We start from the raw sequence: 18,326 nt of genomic DNA, 5'->3' as shown, positions 1-18,326 counted from the left end.
CATACTGCTGGACACAGTTGTGTCCTTGGTTGGGTGATTCATATTACAGAGATCACACGGGGTTATTAAAGTGGACTGGAGGCTGCAGCCGCCTCAAACAATTCACAGACAAACCTGCAGCAGTTATATATGTGTGTGTGTGTGTGTGTGTGTGTGAATAATACATGAGATTCCTCATACCTACTGCTATCAACAGTATGTGTGTGTGTCCCGTCTTCAGTTTGTTTCTCTTTCTACCACACACACACACATTGGATCTATCAGAGTGATTGACTATCAGTCCTGTGTGTGTGTGTGTGTGTGTGTGTGTGTGTGTGTGATATATCAAACTATCCTTTTCAATAAATCAATCGCCTGCGGTTTTTAAAAATCTTTTAAAAACGTCACGCGGCACATTGATGAAGTGAGATCCATTTATCAAACCCCCCCCCCATTCTCTCCGGCGCTTCGGTGCATGTTTGACACCGGCCTGGCCCTGATTATGGGGTGGTGACACTCCGGCTGGTTGCCATGGTAACCCCTTCCCCCCACCCCCCTTTCTTTCCTGCTCTCTCTCCGGTTTTATCTGCAGTCTCCGTGTGTCTCGTTGAGCTGAAGTGGAGATTAGATGCTCTGGGGAATAAGTAGCCTTGTCTACAGGCTTGATAACTGTGAGGAGCCGTGGGAATGCTAACGCGAGCTCAAATATAGAGAAAGAAAATGAGTAGTGAACTTTGTGCTCCGGGTACAGTCACCAGTGGGAACGTACGTAACGCTTTAAAGTCACACACCGCCAACTATTTCACTGATTTGGGTGAAACTGGATCTTATTTTATTTTTATAGTTTTATAGAAACATATCTATAGTTTCCTGATGGACTGTCCTTTTGTACTTTTTATTGTGCACCACCACTTGCTTGGTGAGTCTAGTTACGCATGTCAGAACCGCCTTACTCTGCCTTTGATTGGTGTTTGTTGCCCTCATCGGTTTGGTTGGTTAGCTTTAGGATTAAGGAATGAGATGTCAGAGCCGATCAGAGGCAGAGTATAAAACAGAGCTGAAAATCCTTGTTAGAATTAAGAACAATCTGGTTGGGGTTAAATGTCATGGATGCATTAGTGTACTGGCACCTTTTTTGGTTCAGTTTGGACACCGGTTGTATTTAAAACATACTGCTTTTATGACACGTCCACCTCTCCTGGACTCCCTCCTTCCTTTCTTTATTCACCTTCTCTGTCAGACAGGATCATCGTCCTGGTACAGCACTTTGTTTTTCCTCTGTGGCTCCGACCTTTGCTGTCCTTAACTGAAGCAAAGCTTTGATTCCTTCACTTACACTTACTCAATGACAGTGATTAAACACAGAAAACTCTGACTTTGAACGTATTGATGAGAGTTCTCGGTGGCGTCCTTTTGTACACTGGTGTACAAAACATGGTTCCTGTTAAGCCCACGCATGATACTGTGCAGCTTTAAGGGTACACTGAGAAATCGCTGTAGGGTTGTGCTGGGAAACAAATAACTTTGCCGATTAACCGACTTTATCGATGCCAGCGCTCCTTCACCCTCACCCACTGTCTATGTCACTCGACCTCTGCTCGTTCTCTCAAACCATCGGACACAAACCAAATTAAACTTCTTCGTGTCTCTATTTTGTACCGTAAATTGAGAGTCAGACTCAGATTTAGAAGCTGGGTACATGAAATAAACAAAGCCTGAACACACACAGGTAGAGCATCAGAGTTTAGTCCATGAATCCTCGTGGATAGTTTCAGTTTCAGACTGACTGTGGCCGGTCAGATCGTCCGATTGGCGTCTGCAGCGTGACGTCATCCTGGGTTTTTTCCTAAATTTGAATCAGCTCTACTAAAGCCAAAATGCTCTAACCCCATTCAATTCAATGGAAAACCCGCACTTCCATCTGAACGCGCCTTCAGCATTTCGTTTATGGGGCGCTCGCTCTACCAGGTGAGCTATCAGGGCGTCCCTATAACATCTATGTCATATTTTCTTCACCAAAGTCATCTGCCCTTTCTTTGCGGACTGTAAAGCAAAGGAATCTGAAACATCGAGTGAATAATGTGACAGCAGTGTGAAATGGACAATCAAATGTGAAGTTACAGGTCAGCTAGTTATGTTTAAACAGCAGGCGATCCATCACAGAGAAGTTGAAGGTCGCAGGTCATTTTCTGTCTGTTATTGTTCCTGAGGACAGTCTCACAGGTAAAATAAAGTCAGTCGTTAAACTTTTACGGCGTCTGACTGTTGTAAAAACAACACAGAAATGAATATTTAAATAAAAACATGTGTCATCACCAACCACTTAACTGCACCCTCGCTTGCCAACGCCGGGATGCCCGGCGGGCCGCCTGCCTGCCTGCCTTTCGCCAAGCGGAGCTTTCTGGACGGCGACATTGTGATTACAGGATGTTGAGTGTCTCCATGGTTACAACCGTGACATTTCAGGACGTTGAGTCATCGACACTGCCAAGACAGCTGGTGGTGAGGTCACGGCAAGTGTGTGTACGTGAGTGTTTTGCTTTGTTAGGAAAAGAAAGAAAGGTACGAGGGAAGAAAGAGACAGCGGAGGAGTCCTCAGAGAGCTGGTAAAGGGCAAAGGAGCTACTCATCACACAAGCTGGTATGTCAAGTGTGTGTGTGTGTGTGTGTGTGTTGCAGGTAACGGTGTATTTTTTTCTTTTTGATCAAACATGCATAATTTCTCTACTTCATCGCTGACAGTCGTATATTAACCAGAGTAAAATTCAACAGCCTCTGCTCATGCCGACCTTTTGAAGTCGCCGCGCTCGAGCGACTTCAAGAAAAAGGAAAAGGAAAAAATAAATAAAAAATCAAAAATTAATAATAATCATGATGAAATTCTGGTGAAATTTCCCTTTAAAATAGATTTCCCAGATAGAAAGGCAAACTCTACTTCATCCATCTGTCCTTCCTCCAATCATTCCTCATTTCCTTCCCTTCTCCCCCTCTCCTCATTCACCTCCATTCGTCCTTCCTCTGACTCCCTTCCCACCCATTCACACATCCGTCGTCCCTCCGCCCACGCGATAAATATCACCGTATATTTTAATTCATCAGGTTAAAGTGTACTTATTAAGGAAGAGCTGAACGAGAAGCCAGGATATCGTAGGCAACTCAAATAGAAGCAAAGACAGTCTTTAGAAACCAGAATAGTCCTCATTAACTATTATTAGAAGTCTCTTATTATTATTATTATTATTGTTGTTATTATTACTAGTATAACTGTTATTAGGATAAAATAAAGTTCCTTGGCCCTTTTGTTGATACAGAGAGAGAGGCTATCGACGGCAGAGCGACGATTCCCGTCCGTCCCAGCGAGTCGAGGTTAAATCCGTCGGGTTATTCCAATCGTCCCGATAACGTTTGCGATTTTTCCAAGTTCGTCGTTTGGAAGTGGGCGTCGGTCCGTTTCATTTAAGGTAAAAGTGTCGTTACATTCAGATTCCAGTGGTTTTAATCCCATTTTAAAAAATAAAAAATAAATAAATCCGATACACATTTTTCAAAAAGTTTGGTTTTAAAGGGAAAGACGCCATCCGGAGCGATGGAAACCAAACATTCCCATCCGAAGAGTCACTTTGGCTACTTGTAATTCCATAATAATCATGCGTGTTTGAATCTCCCAGAGGAAAAAAATGGAAATATTTGTACTCTCCATTTGCAATAAATAATAATTTTTAAAAAAGGCAGACGTTCATGAAGACAGTTTGACCACGAAAAGATGCCCGCTGACGCTCTTTGACCTCAGTTAAAAAGATATTACTCTTCATGTTAAACTATGAGGGTTTGAATAAGTGTAAAACATTCCCAAAGATCAGAAAATCTGTTTCTATATGCGTCTAAAGATGAGCACGAGGTTAAAGCAAATTCGTCCTAAATGTAGTTTTGAAGCTTAAAATACATCCATGCAGTTGATGTATGTGAAAATATAGGAATAAGAAGTGACAGCGGCATTCCCTGGGATCGTGTCAGACTGTCTTGATGAACGTCCGTCCATTTCCGGATCTCTTCCGTCCTTCGCAGGCGTTACCGGACACGGAAAATCTTTCCGTCCACGGAATCTCCCGGACTCCTTCCTCTACCTCTCTCTCTGTCTCTCTCTCCCTCCGAACGTGTTCAGCCAAACAAACCAAAGAAAAAAAACAGTCCAGCTGTCCGTCCCTCCTATAGCTGTGTGGTGACGGAGTCCTCTATGACCTCACAGCTGTCCTCTATGACATCGTCGCACGGTCCCACCCACCCGCCCAGCATCATCACGCCTCCTCCTCCTCTTCTCCCGCCTCCTCCTCCATCCACGCCGCCCTGGCCCGCTCCTCCTCCCACGCCTCCGCCCTGGAAAATGTCCTCGCTGGAGTCCAGGAGGCGCGAGCTGGACTCGGACATGTTGGAAGCACAGTGCAGGGATTGGCAGGGGCACGGGGGCGGGAGGGGCAACGCCAGGAGCGAGTCCCGCCCGTTCGTCCTCCGCGGGGAGAACGAGGGGTTATTGATGTCGACTGAGCGGCCCACCTCGTTCAGGTGAGTCTCACTTCTGGTCACGTCGCTGAGTCCGAAGTCAGAGTGGCTGTGGCTCCCCAGGGGGCGGAGCAACCCGTCGGAGATGGTGTAAGAGGGCGGGGACTGTAGGGGGAGAGGCATGGGCGGGGCTCTGCGCTTGGAGCGCGAGAACAGGTAGGAGAGGCGTTTGAAGGAGTCTGTCTTTGCTCCCGGAGCCGAGAAGCGCTGGAGGCGACTTCTCGTACGAGCGAGCGACGAGGAGAAGGACGAGGAGAAGGACGAGGACGGGGAGGGCAGGACGGTGGTGGAGGACGGAGGGATGACGGTCGTCTTCAGCCCGTTGCTCTTTGGTTTCCCCTCCTCTTCCTCCTCCTCTTCCCCCCATCCGACGCCCTCCTGCAGCTCCCCCTCGTCGCCCTCTCCTCCTCCTCCCTTTTCGATCTGGGTCATTCCAGAAATGGAGCGCACCAGGGCGGACACGCCGAGCGTCGGCGCCGGCCTCGTGTCGTCCTCCAGCGGGGTCATGAAGGTCACGCCCTTCGATCTCTGGCCGCCTCCTCCTCCGCCTCCGCAGCCGTCGCCTGATTCGCTGTCGTCCTCCGACGCCATGGCGCCGTCCTCTCTCGTCGTCTCGCTGGAGGAGGAGTAGTGTCGCCGGGGAGGACGGCGGTTGCCGAGGAGATCCAGGACCTCGTAGCGGAAACTGGAAATGTCCTGCTTCAACTCCTGGAAAGAGACGGAGAGAGATGTTGTGAATTTAATGAGAAGACATTGAAGTTTATTTTAAAGACAGAAACGTGATATTCAGGAGAGAGAACGAGAACAAACGAGGGCGAGGAGATGAGACCGCTGACTGAATGAGAGGAGGGAGGTGAAACATCAATTTGTAGAGGCAGAGGGGTGAAGTGGAGGGTAAGGACTCAGGAGGAAGATGGAGGTCAAGAGACGGAAGAGAGAGTCGACTCACTTTAACTAAAATTGCTTCATTCCGTTCACGGAAACACACTTTGTGTTTGTGAATACCACTGACAGAGACGGAGTGATAACGTCTCACACACACTGAGAATAAAACACTGATCTACTTTAACATGCACCTGATGTTAGTCACACACACTGCCTATTGTGACTCATCACACACACACACACACTCTCTGAGAGTGATTTAGCTCCTCGTGTTGTTCTTGCACTGAAAAGCCCAGAGGAACTTTCCACTTCAAAGACCGCGTCGGGCTCCGGAGGCATCATGGGAAACGGCTCAGAATAAGATTTGCGGGTTAAAAACCGAAAAACAAAAACTCCTCGTGGATTATCGACTCTCTCGACTATCTCTGTCGATCACAGAGCGGTGTTGTTTTTCCGCAGCAGACGAGGACGAGATGTGCTCGAGATGTTGGCAGTCTTTAAAAATCTTTTAATCTTTTATTAAATCTTCGTCGGCATCAATGAAACCTGCAGACAAACGATCAGCGAGCACCTGACGGAGCTCCGACTGATTCAACAAACTGCTGTTCGATTGTGTTTGAGCAGAGCTACTGTTAACTAAAACAAGATTCAGATAAACTGCTGGCAGTTCCTCTAACGTCCACTTGAGGCTGGCTCCAGAAGTGAGTCAGTCTCCATAAGTCCCCATGTCCAAATGTCCAACAACATGTTCACAGCCTCACCTTGAAGTTCTCCTCCGTCAGTCCCTCGTCCGTCTTGGCGCTGCGTATCATCGCCGCCACGTACCTCTTAACCAGGCTCCGGATCACTTCCTGTTGGAGACAGTTGCCATGGTTACTTGACATATTAATATACCATATATATTTAGTTGTTTTATTCGGTGTGTTTGCTCCTCTCACACCTTAAAAACCGACCGACCTACATGAACAATGTGTCAAATCTTTGGTTACTTTGGTATTTTATTTCTCATTGTTCATACTCTGATGATTTATTTTTCGTTCCGTGATTCATGAATGATCAAAAATGAAATGATTTTTGTTTCTTATGCCAAATGTTTATTCCTTATTGGAGACCCGCTCCATATGTAGATATAAAGGGCTCGTTTTAAAGGTTTAAAAATGAGTTTTTAAGTTGATTATATGTCACTGAAAACACAGTTATGCATGTTTTATAAAATATCACCCTAAAAGTTAAAACCTTTACACTTGAATCTCCATCTAGAACCAGTGTTTAGTCAGAAAAGGCTGAAAAAAACATAATAATTCTTATATTCAGGTGATTATACACTGATAAAAACATTATTATATATATTCCATCAATAGAGTCTTCTAATATCTTCAATGAAGGTCTGGATCCGTCTGGATTGTATGAATTAAAACATATATAAAACATATACTTTATAATATTTTATGTCTAAACTATCTGAGACTAAAAAAAGTACCAGAGAGGAACAATCACCATCATGATTGCCAGAGATTTTTTTTTTTAATGCCACGAATAAAAGAAATCATCCCAGCACCGAAGCGCTGAATTCAAATGTTACTGTCTCATTAAGTAATCAGCCAATGAGGCGGCTGACCCTTATTGATTTAAAGAGCGCAGACAAATCTCACCAGCATTTGGTGCTCAGTGGGTGGTTATTCAAACACACACACACACACACACACACACACTGCATCCTCCCACAGTCAACACCTGTGACTGCCAAACGCGATGGTCTGGCATGCTGTCACTCTCCGCCTCGGCCAAAACGCACCACACTCTCTCCGTTAAAGCGAAGGGCAGATTTCCTGCAGCAATCCTTAAAAAAACATGGACGGATATTAAAGTGACAATCGGCCGCTGCCAAACACAAAGTACTGCCGTTGATGTTGTTTGATTTGCTCGAGCAAATTCACAAAAATCCTCCCAAAGAAAAAAAAACTGAATTACAGTCGTAGCTGCCAGAGACAATATACTGTCTCTGCACAATCGGTTCTCAAATCTAATATCAAAAATGTTGTTTAATCTGAGCAGCAGAGTTTCACCTTCAGTTTATCTGACACCGCCACGCTCGACAGCACTTCTATTTATGTGGACGGATGTTTTTGTGTGGCCGGCAGAGTGTGAGATTTACAGATAGTTTGATGTGTTTGCTGCTCACTTTCTGTGGCTCTGTGAAGCAATGTCTTGTTTGACTGCTCAAGGACGCGCATCCACATTTATTTAAAAGGTTAGAACAATACTGCAAGCTGAAAATCTGGATGTAAACATCAGATCACCGACCTACAGGTGGCGGTGATGCACCAAGAAACCCAGGAATGTTCCACCAAAGGCAGCGAAGATTTCAGATTTTACGGTGAAAAACTGTTTTATGTGTTTTTTATTGTAGACATTTAACCACTGTCATATTTCAAAACTGCTGTTTGTACAAGATTTCAAGGGAATTTATACAGAATAATGTATTTTATATTAGAAACTGTTAATTCTACAGTAAAAACACTGTAATATTTCATGGCAAAACCTTTATTTATACAACATTCATGCAGTATTTTCATGTTAATTATGTCGAAACAGCATTTCTTTTGATAAGCTGCCAGCTTTAAACGTGAAATCAACAATATTTAACATCCTTTTACCGTAATATTCAGAGAACGTTTTACCGTGAAGCCAAAAACTCTTAAACCTAATAATATTAATTTACTGTAAATGTTTTATTGTTGTCATTTTTAGGCCTTGCTGAATTGGTCCTTAGTAAACAGTGAAAACTTGTTTTTACGGTTTGTTTCCAGACTTTTAGCGTAATAAATACAGTATAACATATTCCTAATATTACGGTAAAATGTTCTGTGCAGTTGATTCACATTTAAAGCTGCTGTTTTTTTGCTGTTTTGACATAAACATACCGTATGAATGCCATATAAATAAATAAATAAAGGTTTTCCCATCAAATATTATGGTGTTTTACCGTAAAATCTCTAATACTATATGCTATATAAATCCTCTAAAATGCTGTGTAAACAAAACTTTGAAACATTTCATGTCATATTTTACAGTCGTTTACTGTGAAATCTACAGACATTTTTTAGAGTGTAGCACTTTCTGGTCACACAGGTGACATGATTCATGTTCCTACTAATGGTTTCTCACTATTCAACTGGCCTACAGGTGGAGGTAAAAAAGGTTGATGCTGGACAAACAAAGTCGAGGGGAGTAAACGTGGATGTAATTCATGCTCTGTAAATGTTTTATGTGGGGGAGCAAATATATATCCAACTTGTTTGTCAGACCTCGGGGACACACAAAGAGTTTTTGGCGAGGAACACTGGATGTAAACAGAAATTTGGTTTGTTTACACAAAAGCTCCACGGGGCACCTTCAACACACCGCCCGGAAAATCATAAATCATGTCTTTGCTGACTTACAGCTCACCTTGCTGAACACAGACAACTAGAGCCAGCACACTAAGCTTCTCAATGCCTCATGGATACGACGCACACTAACAGTTAGAGTTGTATATTTGTTTACATCACCTTAACCTGACTTGGATTTCCTCTCTGGCCTCTTAGCGGCTCTTTTAATGGATGAACCACCTATTAAACTTCACATGTCATGTATACAAGTCTTTTTTTTTTGGCCTGTGACTTCCTCTGCTGCCTCACGGTGATGATAAAGCTCTGGGCTAACGATCTCCTTAACCTCAATGTCTCTGCACGAACAGAGATACAGAAAAGTCACGAACACGAACCGACATGAAGCCGTGACGGCTGTACTGACCTGATAATGCTGATTCTGGATCAGACTGTCAGCGTGGCGTTCCTGCAGGAAGAAGAACAGATCACGTTGAATATTTCTCCATATACTTTCATTCCTCTTTTTTTATATACACACTCATACTGCGACGTCCTTTTCTGAAAAAAATGATTTATGGCCTCAAAGTAGAACAAAAGAGAGAACAGGTAACAAATTGCCTCTGGCTGACAGAATGACACTTTTACAGCCTGGATCCTGCATATTGGAGAGGTGCTGAGTCATGAACCCCCGTTCATCATCTTTTTTTAAAACTCTGCTCAAAATGGATCTATGACGTCGTGGACAGAGAAGTCCTGCTCTTCATTCCCATTTTAAGCCTGATGCTTTTATCCAGAGTTTCTTCTCTTTAAAGCGCCTTCACTCTGCAGACGTCAGGCTTTTTGTCATTAAATGTTCACAAAGGAGAGCGATAAAGTCATTAGTCACTGTTTCACCCGGGAAATAGTGACACGAGAATTGTTGATTTGAGCGTCTTAATGCAAGACGGTTTACCTCTGCCTCCGATAAATATGTCAGAACAGAGAAGAACTTCTTTTGCACTCACATGAACTGTGTTCACCGACATCACTGATTTTCTGAAGTAACAGCCCAGGTAATAAAAGAGAACTGGAAATATACATCATGGTGAAAATGTAAATGGCTCCACCGACAAAGCGAGGTTTACAGAGTTTCCTGCTGGACAGTGAAGTAAACTGCTGCCAACTGTAGCTGCTGTTAGATCAGTTTGTTAGCCCGTGAGCTCAGAGTACTGGGCAGAATGTTAATGCCACCGGCGTTTTGGACTACTGGGTAGGTTTTCGGGTAAATGCTGACGGGGTGCGGAACTGGTGTTGTGCCAGAACAGGAGCTGGGCAAGTGGCAGAGGATAAATGACCAAAGAGGATGTTGACGGATGAAGCTAAGACGAGAAACGTGAGTGACTGAACTACAAGCCATCAGACAAGAGTAAATCTGGGACTGACTTTTAGTCGCCGGTGAAGTAAACTGCTGCCAACTGTAGCTGCTGTTAGCTCAGTTTGTTAGCCGGGACTGTGAGCTCAAAGCACCGGGGGAGTGTTAGCGTTTGTACCACAGGTGATTTGGACCACTGGAAAGAAGAAGAAGAAGAAGAAGAAGAAGAAGAGGAGGTTTCCACAGTGGGGTGCAGGCAAATGCTGCTGGGTAGTGGAGCTGGTGTTGTGCCAGAACAGGAGCTGGGCAAGCGAAGACTCCCATCACGCAGGTTTATTATTTTATTGTCGACCGTTGAAATCCTGAATGAAACCGGTTCAAGAATGGATTTGTTGGAAATCTCTGCTCCTGATCCAAGCGATCCAACAGTTTATTTTCATTACAAACTTTGTGGTAAACTTTGTAAATCTGGTCAGTACTAAATGTCGAGGTTCATCTTTACTCTTCCAAATCATTCACACTCAGTTTGCGTGTAAAGCCCGTGAATCCTCCAGTGACTGTTTGGACTTTGCTGGGCAAGCGGACAATGTAACCGGGCTCAGCAGCCTCTATGGACACAATGACAGAGAGAAGCTGAGTGAGCAAGAGTCCGTCAGACAAGAGTAAATGTGGGACTGACTTTTAGTGGTTGGTGAAATAAAAGGCTGAAAGACGCCGACGCCAGTGATATTAACGGGTCCTTGCTGAAGTTTGTGACTTGTGAGTTTTTAAATGTGTCTTAGGTAACAAATACAGCTGTCCATATTTACCACAGTGGGACACAGTGAGGGCTCTAAATCACAAAAATACAAATTTTCTTTTAAACTTTTCCTCCGTTTTCTGATTTAAAGGTGTTTTTATTTTAAGTTGCAGCAGCCTCCGTTCACACATCCATCTTCTGTTGTTTTTGTTTCATACCGTCTCATTCTATTCAGCGTTGTCTCCATTACGCTTTCATCATGTTTCACACTCGTCCGACTGTGTCCGACGCTTCTGATTTGTCTTTCCAATGTTGTCCAATAACACACACACACACACACACACACACACACACACACACACACACACACACACAGACACACACACACACACACACACAAACCTGCATCCATCCTCGCCACATCTTCCTCTAACAATCTCTCTCTCCATCTCCATCCTCTCTATCACCTTCCATATACTCATACTGTTTTTCTGCTTACACACACACACACACACACACACACACACACACACACACACACACACACACACACACTGACTCTCTCCCTTGATCAGATCTCTGCAGTGCTGTGTGGCTCTGTGAACCTATGTGGGCTGGTGGGCTTATATAACGCAGCTGATTTCAGCTGAGGTGAACATGGCAGCTGCACTGTGTGTGTGTGTGTGTGTGTGTGTGTGTGTGTGTGTGTGTGTGTGTGTGTCTCCAGATGACTGGACTGTTAGATGTGTTTATCTGGACGCGTTCGCTCTCCGATGTTCCTCCTGTGCTTTTTAGACGCGCACAGCTGATGTGTGATTGTGTTTCAGTCGAACGACACGTATCAGCTTCGTTCCCGCTCGGCTCCGCTGCTCCGAGCAGGTCGCTCGATGAATTCTTCTGCTCTGATTGACCGCGGGCTCTGAATTCATTTATTTTCATCATCATGCCACTTTACACGTTCACTCCGCTGCGTTTCTTTAAAAGACACAGTTGGCATGGCAGATGTTGTTTTTATTTTGCTCTGTCTCCGTATCCAGACTATTCTCTCTTCACACCATGTTTGTTAACATGCTCAGATTTGGTACCATGAGTAAGTAGGCTACGTAGTTAAATAATTATCCTCAGCTGTCCGGCATCCTTTGCTCTATTGTCTATCACAAGTGTTATGAAATTTTCTATCCTTAGGTTACACGAGGTCACATGTGGGCCTTGAGGTCCTCAGTATTAGTTGTTTGGCTTTGGTTGGGAACAGTAGGTGCCAGTCTATCTCAACACGGTGGTGGTCCAGGGTCGAAGAGACCTATTGCTGCCTTCCTAGACATAATAGATAGCTGCCGTTGACATCCCAATCTGTGTCTCCAGACTATAATATGCTGACAATAACACCTCCATGGGTAAAGACATTCTCTGTGACTCATTCTGGGCGTGTAGTATTTGTGGTGTTATCTTGGGGTTTAAAGTCGATCCACCAGGATGAGTTGGGGCAGAATGTGAGACCGACTCAGGCACTTCTGATGAACTTTGAGAGTGTCTCTAATTCTCCTTGGCCAAGCATCAATAAATAATCAGAGGCTCCTGAACAGTTTCTTCCTTCCTGACCTCACCATTGACCTTTGGCTTCAGCAACTTCTCCACAACAACAAGCTGAAAGCTGTCCAGAGTTACCAGCAAGTCTGAAGTCATCCATGATGCTACACCCTCTGTAGCCTTGTTAGCACCGTTAGCTCCTCCATCGTATTGAAGAGAGATCTTGCGTTCCCCGTGATAACAGACATGGTTTGTACCGTCTTCTTCTCACTTCAGCATGGATCCACAGAGAGTATGTTAATACTGCCTAATGCTAACAGCTGTTCTGTTGAATGGGTCACCAACGTATTGTGAAAATGATCTCCATAGTTCAAGTACATGTTTGCACAAAGTGGATGAAGAAAAAGAAAAAATAGGTGGTGTTGAAGCTTCTGTAACTACATGGCGTCTTAACAGGGTGTTTTAAGGCAATTTCTGTTGTTTGACTTCCAGCCAGCTTGATTTTTCTTTGTGCTGCCTGACGTGGCAATAATAGATCAGCTGTGTATTCTTGCAAAGACTCACAAACTTTGTCGAGAATGGCCGCAATCAACTCCTGTGCTGCAGTCACATCCAAGGCCGGTTTAGGAACTCTCGTTAGGAAGACCTTAGACTTTACCCACTATTACAAATCCTCCAGTCACGCAGGTTTATTATTTTATTGTCGACCGTTGAATCCTGAATGAAACCGGTTCGGATTTGTTGGAAATCTGATCCAAGTGATCCAATAGTTTATTTTCATTACAAACTTTGTGGTAAACTTTTTAAATTTGGTCAGTACTAAATGTCGAGGTTCATCTTTATTCTTCCAAATCATTCTTGGTTTGTTGTGTCAAACTGACGAAGCTTCCAAATCATTCTTGGTTTGTTGTGTCAAACTGACGAAGATAAAACTGAATTTTTCTTGATTCTTTCAACTCGTGCAGCTTCTTCAAACACTCAGTTCACAGTAAGCAGACCTCAGTTTGCGTGTAAAGCCTGTGAATCCTCCAGTGACTTGTTAACATGAATATCAGCATATGGCCTTTTACCCCAGCTGAGACTTGCGCCGCTTGTTTGCATGACTGTTCAGTGACAGGCATATGGCCACGCCAGCATATTAGGTTACACATGAATAAATAAAACATTAGCACGTTTATATTCCTCTGAACCTTACGAGTTTTGTCAATAGTGATGAGTTTCCATAACTGCAGTGTTGACTGGTTTGATCCAATTGCATCCTGTCCTGTCACAAACAATCAGATTCAAGTTCGAGTTCAATTGTGTTGCCATTTTTTGCACATCCAGATGAATGAAATGTCGTTTCTCTCCAGGGCTGAGGCGAAGAAAGCATAACATGAATGACAAAAACAATAAACGCCAAGAAACAACCGAGACAGCCGGTCCCCGAGCAAGCCTGCTGAATATAAAAAGATTCAACTGGACAAAATAATATGTCACATATTCCCAACGCCTGGTCCTCCGATTGGTACCAAGCCGCGAGGAAAACTTAATAAATAATTACAGAACTTTCAAGGACCACTGTGTAGGATTTCCTTCCTAGTGTAAAGTAGACAGCATTAATATTTTTTAAATGATCATGGGTGATGACACTCTTTGTTTCACGCTCTTACCGTGAACTCTCTGAGGTTTTCACATTTGTGTGTGTCCTCCCCGGGCGGCTGGCCTCTCCTGCACAGCTTGTTGTGGAGCCACATGAGCAGGTACCAGATGGACTTGGGGCTGGGGATGATGTTGAACGGAGGCGGCAGCGTGCCGCCCTCGTCAAAGTAACTCATCCACAGCTTGGTGCGGGCGAACTTCCACTCGATGTCGGCGTGGTCCTGCGGGACAAAATAGAAGACGGCTTGTTGAAGCTACGAGGTGAAAGCAATTAAAGAGATGTGACGACTACAAGACTTTAAGATCTGAGGAATCTGCAGTGGGACCAATAAAATCTCAAATAATGGATGAGTTTCAAATAGTCGTGGCCCAGACAAACAAATAAAGTCTAGATGGTAATAAAGGGTTCCTCTTTTTTAACTTTAATTCAAAGTTTTCTGCAAATGTTGTGACTTACAGCGATGAGCTGGTACGAGTTGTTCATCATGGCGATGAGCATGTTGAGCAGAACCACCAGTGAGATGACGTTGTACGTCCCGAACATGGTCGCCCCGATGAACTCTGTGAACTCGTGCCGGGCCTTCACGTTGGTGACGTACAGGTTTAACAGCCCAAATATGGACCAGAACAGAGACTGAAGAGTCTCAAATAGCCTGAGGACAGAGAACGAGAGAAAACTTTTATTGTGAAGGATTCTGCAAAACCGAACAATGAATATAACTCTACAAAGACCTGTACATAACCAACTGTAGGGTTCCTTAGAAGTTCTTCATCTTTCTCAGGGTGTCTTCAGAAACAACCACGACAAATATAAGTTGATCAGCCATTTCAGAGACATTCAAACGGTTCCAGATGAGTATGCAGAGGTTAGTTTTATGATTCACGATGTGGCTTCACCAGAGAACTCTGGTATTTGACTCGGACGGTTGCGGATTTGCAGGACATAGAACTGCACGCTTTGGGAAGCTCTGTGACCGTCCACCCTTACTCGTTCATGGTGTTTTCCACGATGGAAGCTGAGATACTTGGACATAATTTAGGTAATATAAACGTAAAACATTCTAGCACTATTTAGTTGTAGATATTTTTGTTTGAGAAACAGTCGGGTAAAAGTTATTTGAAAATCTGCAGGGAAGTCTGTCCATGATTGCTGATCCTGTGGTCACTGGACACTGGCCGAGAGATGGGGTACATCCTGGACAATCGCTGGTTCATCACATGGTTGCCACGTAGATACACACAATCATTGAGCATCACCAATCAACCTGCATGTCTTCAGACTGTTGGAGGAAGCTGAACTAACAAAGCTCACTGGAGCTTTGAAGCAGGAACATTCTTGCGCTGTGAGGCGACAGTATTAATCACTGCACCACCATTTCAAGTTTCAATCAGGCGTAAGGTCTCCTGTAGGTTAAGGCAAAGATTAAGGTTATAGTTTCGCTAGCTAATCCATAAAGTGACAAGACAATCCACTGTGAGCTGATGAATACATACAGCTACACTGTGTGATGGAGGATCCAAGGCACCGCCACCGACTGAAACACCTCGTCTTCAGGGAGAGCGCATAATTGCTCCTCGATCGTCGTCACAAGACTGTTAACAAGACTGGTTAAGACTCCTTCAATCACCCAGATTCCTTTGAGTGAAGGAAGACAGGTCACCAAAAACTGTAAATGACAGTTACTCAGAGAGGAAATATCCAAGATCAGATGCTTCTTTCGTCAAATGAAATGAGACAATTCTAAAAATCCATCTGTTGTTTGATTTTTACTCAACTCATTTGGGGAAGAAGCAGAACTGTTAATAGATTACAGTCTGAATGGTGAAGAACTGAAATAACTTTGCACTCATTGGCACAAAATGTGCTCCCAGATGGCAACACAACCAAAAATAAGACACAGATTCATAAAAACTACAAGACAAAGCTACATCAACATGTTGGTCTTGAAATACAATAGTCAATACAACTTCTTGTACTATATATTTTGTAGATTTACTTGAATATTGTTGAGTAGATGCATCCAAACTTTTGACTGGTACATACAGTGAGGTGGGCTGAATGAAGCCTGGTTGCTCAAACCAAACCAAGTGCCAAGAACTGCAGTTCCTCTAACGTCCACTTGGGGCTGGCTCCAGAAGTGAGTCAGTCTCCATAAGTCCCCATGTTTCACAGCAGAAATAAACATGTTTACAGCCTGGTACAAAAAACTGTTTTGGTCTCTGTAGCTAATTTCCCCGTTCATGACAACTGTACTGAGGGTGAATTTATATACAACTCACCTGTTCACATTATATTAAGGCTTAAAGTTATGCAGGATTAAGAGCGTGGACGCTTTGATTGACAGGTGGGTGTTTTCTAACATCGCTGTTACAGAGCCTCATAAATCACACTGAATTCTTTACGTCTTAAACAGAGGAGAGAAAACAAACGTAGAAAATGGATCTGTTTCTTTTTCTTCGTTTGTGAGACAGCCACAGTTACAGAGGAGTTATTGAATTTTTGATGAAGCAACAATTGGCAGAACCACAACACACACACACACACACACACACAGCGAGGTTTTGTCTGCAGGGCGTTATTTATTTTTGTGCTGCATAAAATATTCAACACTCCAACGTTTATTGTCACTGCAGTGTGTGGTAGGAGTGTGTGTGTGTGTTGCTTTAAGGTGTATGAATGATCGCTATATCATCAGCAAGTATATCAAGTGTGTGTGTTTGTGCTTATGGAGGTGAAAGTGTGTGTGTGTGTTCACGGGGCGAGCGACTGAGGTGGAGTAGACGAAGAGAGAGAGGGAGAGAATTTAATCAACGATGAATGAAGCAACCGAGCGTGATATTGTGTCGGAGTTATGAAATGAAAGAGACGAAAGAGAGGAGGACGTGAAGAGAGGAAGGAATTCAAACTAAGTGAAGACCTCGTTAAATTGAATTCTTTACCTGCCTAAGCACAACACACACTTGATATACTGCTGATGATATAGCGATCATTCATACACTTAAACAACACACACACACACTCCTACCACACAACTGCAGTGACAATAAACGTTGGAGTGTGTAATATTTTAGCAGCACAAAAATAAATAACGCCCTGCAGACAAAACCTCATGTGTGTGTGGCGTGTGTGTGTTGTGTGGTTGTGGTTCTGCCAATTGTTGCTTCATCAAAAATTCAATAACTCCTCTGTAACTGTGGCTGTCTCACAAACGAAGAAAAAAAACAGATCCATTTTCTACGTTTGTTTTCTCCTCTTGTTAAGACGTAAAGAATTCAGTGTGATTTATGAGGCTCTGTAACAGCGATGTTAGAAAACACCCACCTGTCAATCAAAGCGTCCACGCTCTTAATCCTGCATAACTTTAAGCCTTAATATAATGTGAACAGGTGAGTTGTATATATAATTCACCCTCAGTACAGTTGTCATGAAGGAAATTAGCTACAGAGACCAAAACTGTTTTTGTACCAGCTGTAAACATGTTATTTCTGCTGTCTAACATGGGGACTTATGGAGACTGACTCACTTCTGGAGCCAGCCTCAATGGACGTTTGAGGAACTGCAGTTTTTGGCACTTGGTTTGGTTTGAGCAACCAGGCTTCATTCAGCCCACCTCACTGTATGTACCAGTCAAAAGTTTGGATGTATCTACTCAACAATATTCAAGCAAATCTACAAAATATATAGTACAAGAATTGTATTGAGTAATGTATTTCAAGACACAACATGTTGATGTAGCTTTGCTTGTAGTTTTTATGAATCCGTGTCTTATTTTTGGTTGTGTGCCATCGGGAGCACATTTTGTGCCAATGAGTGCAAAGTTATTTCAGTTCTTCACCATTCAGACTGTAATCTATTACAGTTCTGCTTCCCCAAATGAGTTGAGTAAAAATCAAACAACAGATGGATTTTTAGAAGTCTCATTTCATTTGACGAAAGAAGCATCTGATCTTGGATATTTCCGCTCTGAGTAACTGTCATGTACAGTTTTTGGTGACCTGTCTTCCTTCACTCAAAGGAATCTGGGTGATCGAAGGAGTCTAACCAATCGAACAGTCTTGTGACGATGAGCGAGGAGCAATTATGCGCTCTCCCTGAAGACGAGGTGTTTCAGTCGGTGGCGGTGCTTGGATCCTCCATCACACAGTGTAGCGGTATGTATTCATCAGCTCACAGTGGATTGTCTTGTCACTTTATGGATTAGCTAGCGAAACTATAACCTTAATCTTTGCCTTAACCTACAGGAGACCTTACGCCTGATTGAAACTTGAAATGGTG

General features: G+C 43.6%; 1 protein-coding gene across 1 annotated transcript in view; it reads right to left on the bottom strand.

Moving 5' to 3' along the window:
* Nucleotides 1-4,185: 4,185 nt before the first annotated feature.
* trpc5a (transient receptor potential cation channel, subfamily C, member 5a) overlaps nucleotides 4,186-18,326 on the bottom strand; it is a 119,434-nt gene continuing 105,293 nt past the window's right edge. Inside the window, exons 14-18 of the mRNA XM_019265673.2 lie at nucleotides 14,508-14,703; nucleotides 14,062-14,271; nucleotides 9,217-9,258; nucleotides 6,183-6,272; nucleotides 4,186-5,244 (exon numbers count right to left, since the gene is read on the bottom strand). Coding sequence (XP_019121218.2) covers nucleotides 4,186-5,244; nucleotides 6,183-6,272; nucleotides 9,217-9,258; nucleotides 14,062-14,271; nucleotides 14,508-14,703 — 1,597 coding nt within the window. The remainder of the gene's footprint in view (nucleotides 5,245-6,182; nucleotides 6,273-9,216; nucleotides 9,259-14,061; nucleotides 14,272-14,507; nucleotides 14,704-18,326) is intronic.

The sequence above is a fragment of the Larimichthys crocea genome, chromosome XIV (genome assembly GCF_000972845.2).
Source record: "Larimichthys crocea isolate SSNF chromosome XIV, L_crocea_2.0, whole genome shotgun sequence".
Taxonomy (NCBI): domain Eukaryota; kingdom Metazoa; phylum Chordata; class Actinopteri; family Sciaenidae; genus Larimichthys; species Larimichthys crocea.
The sequence above is the reverse complement of the archived record's forward strand: the minus strand, read 5'-3'. Positions and strand labels throughout refer to the sequence as shown.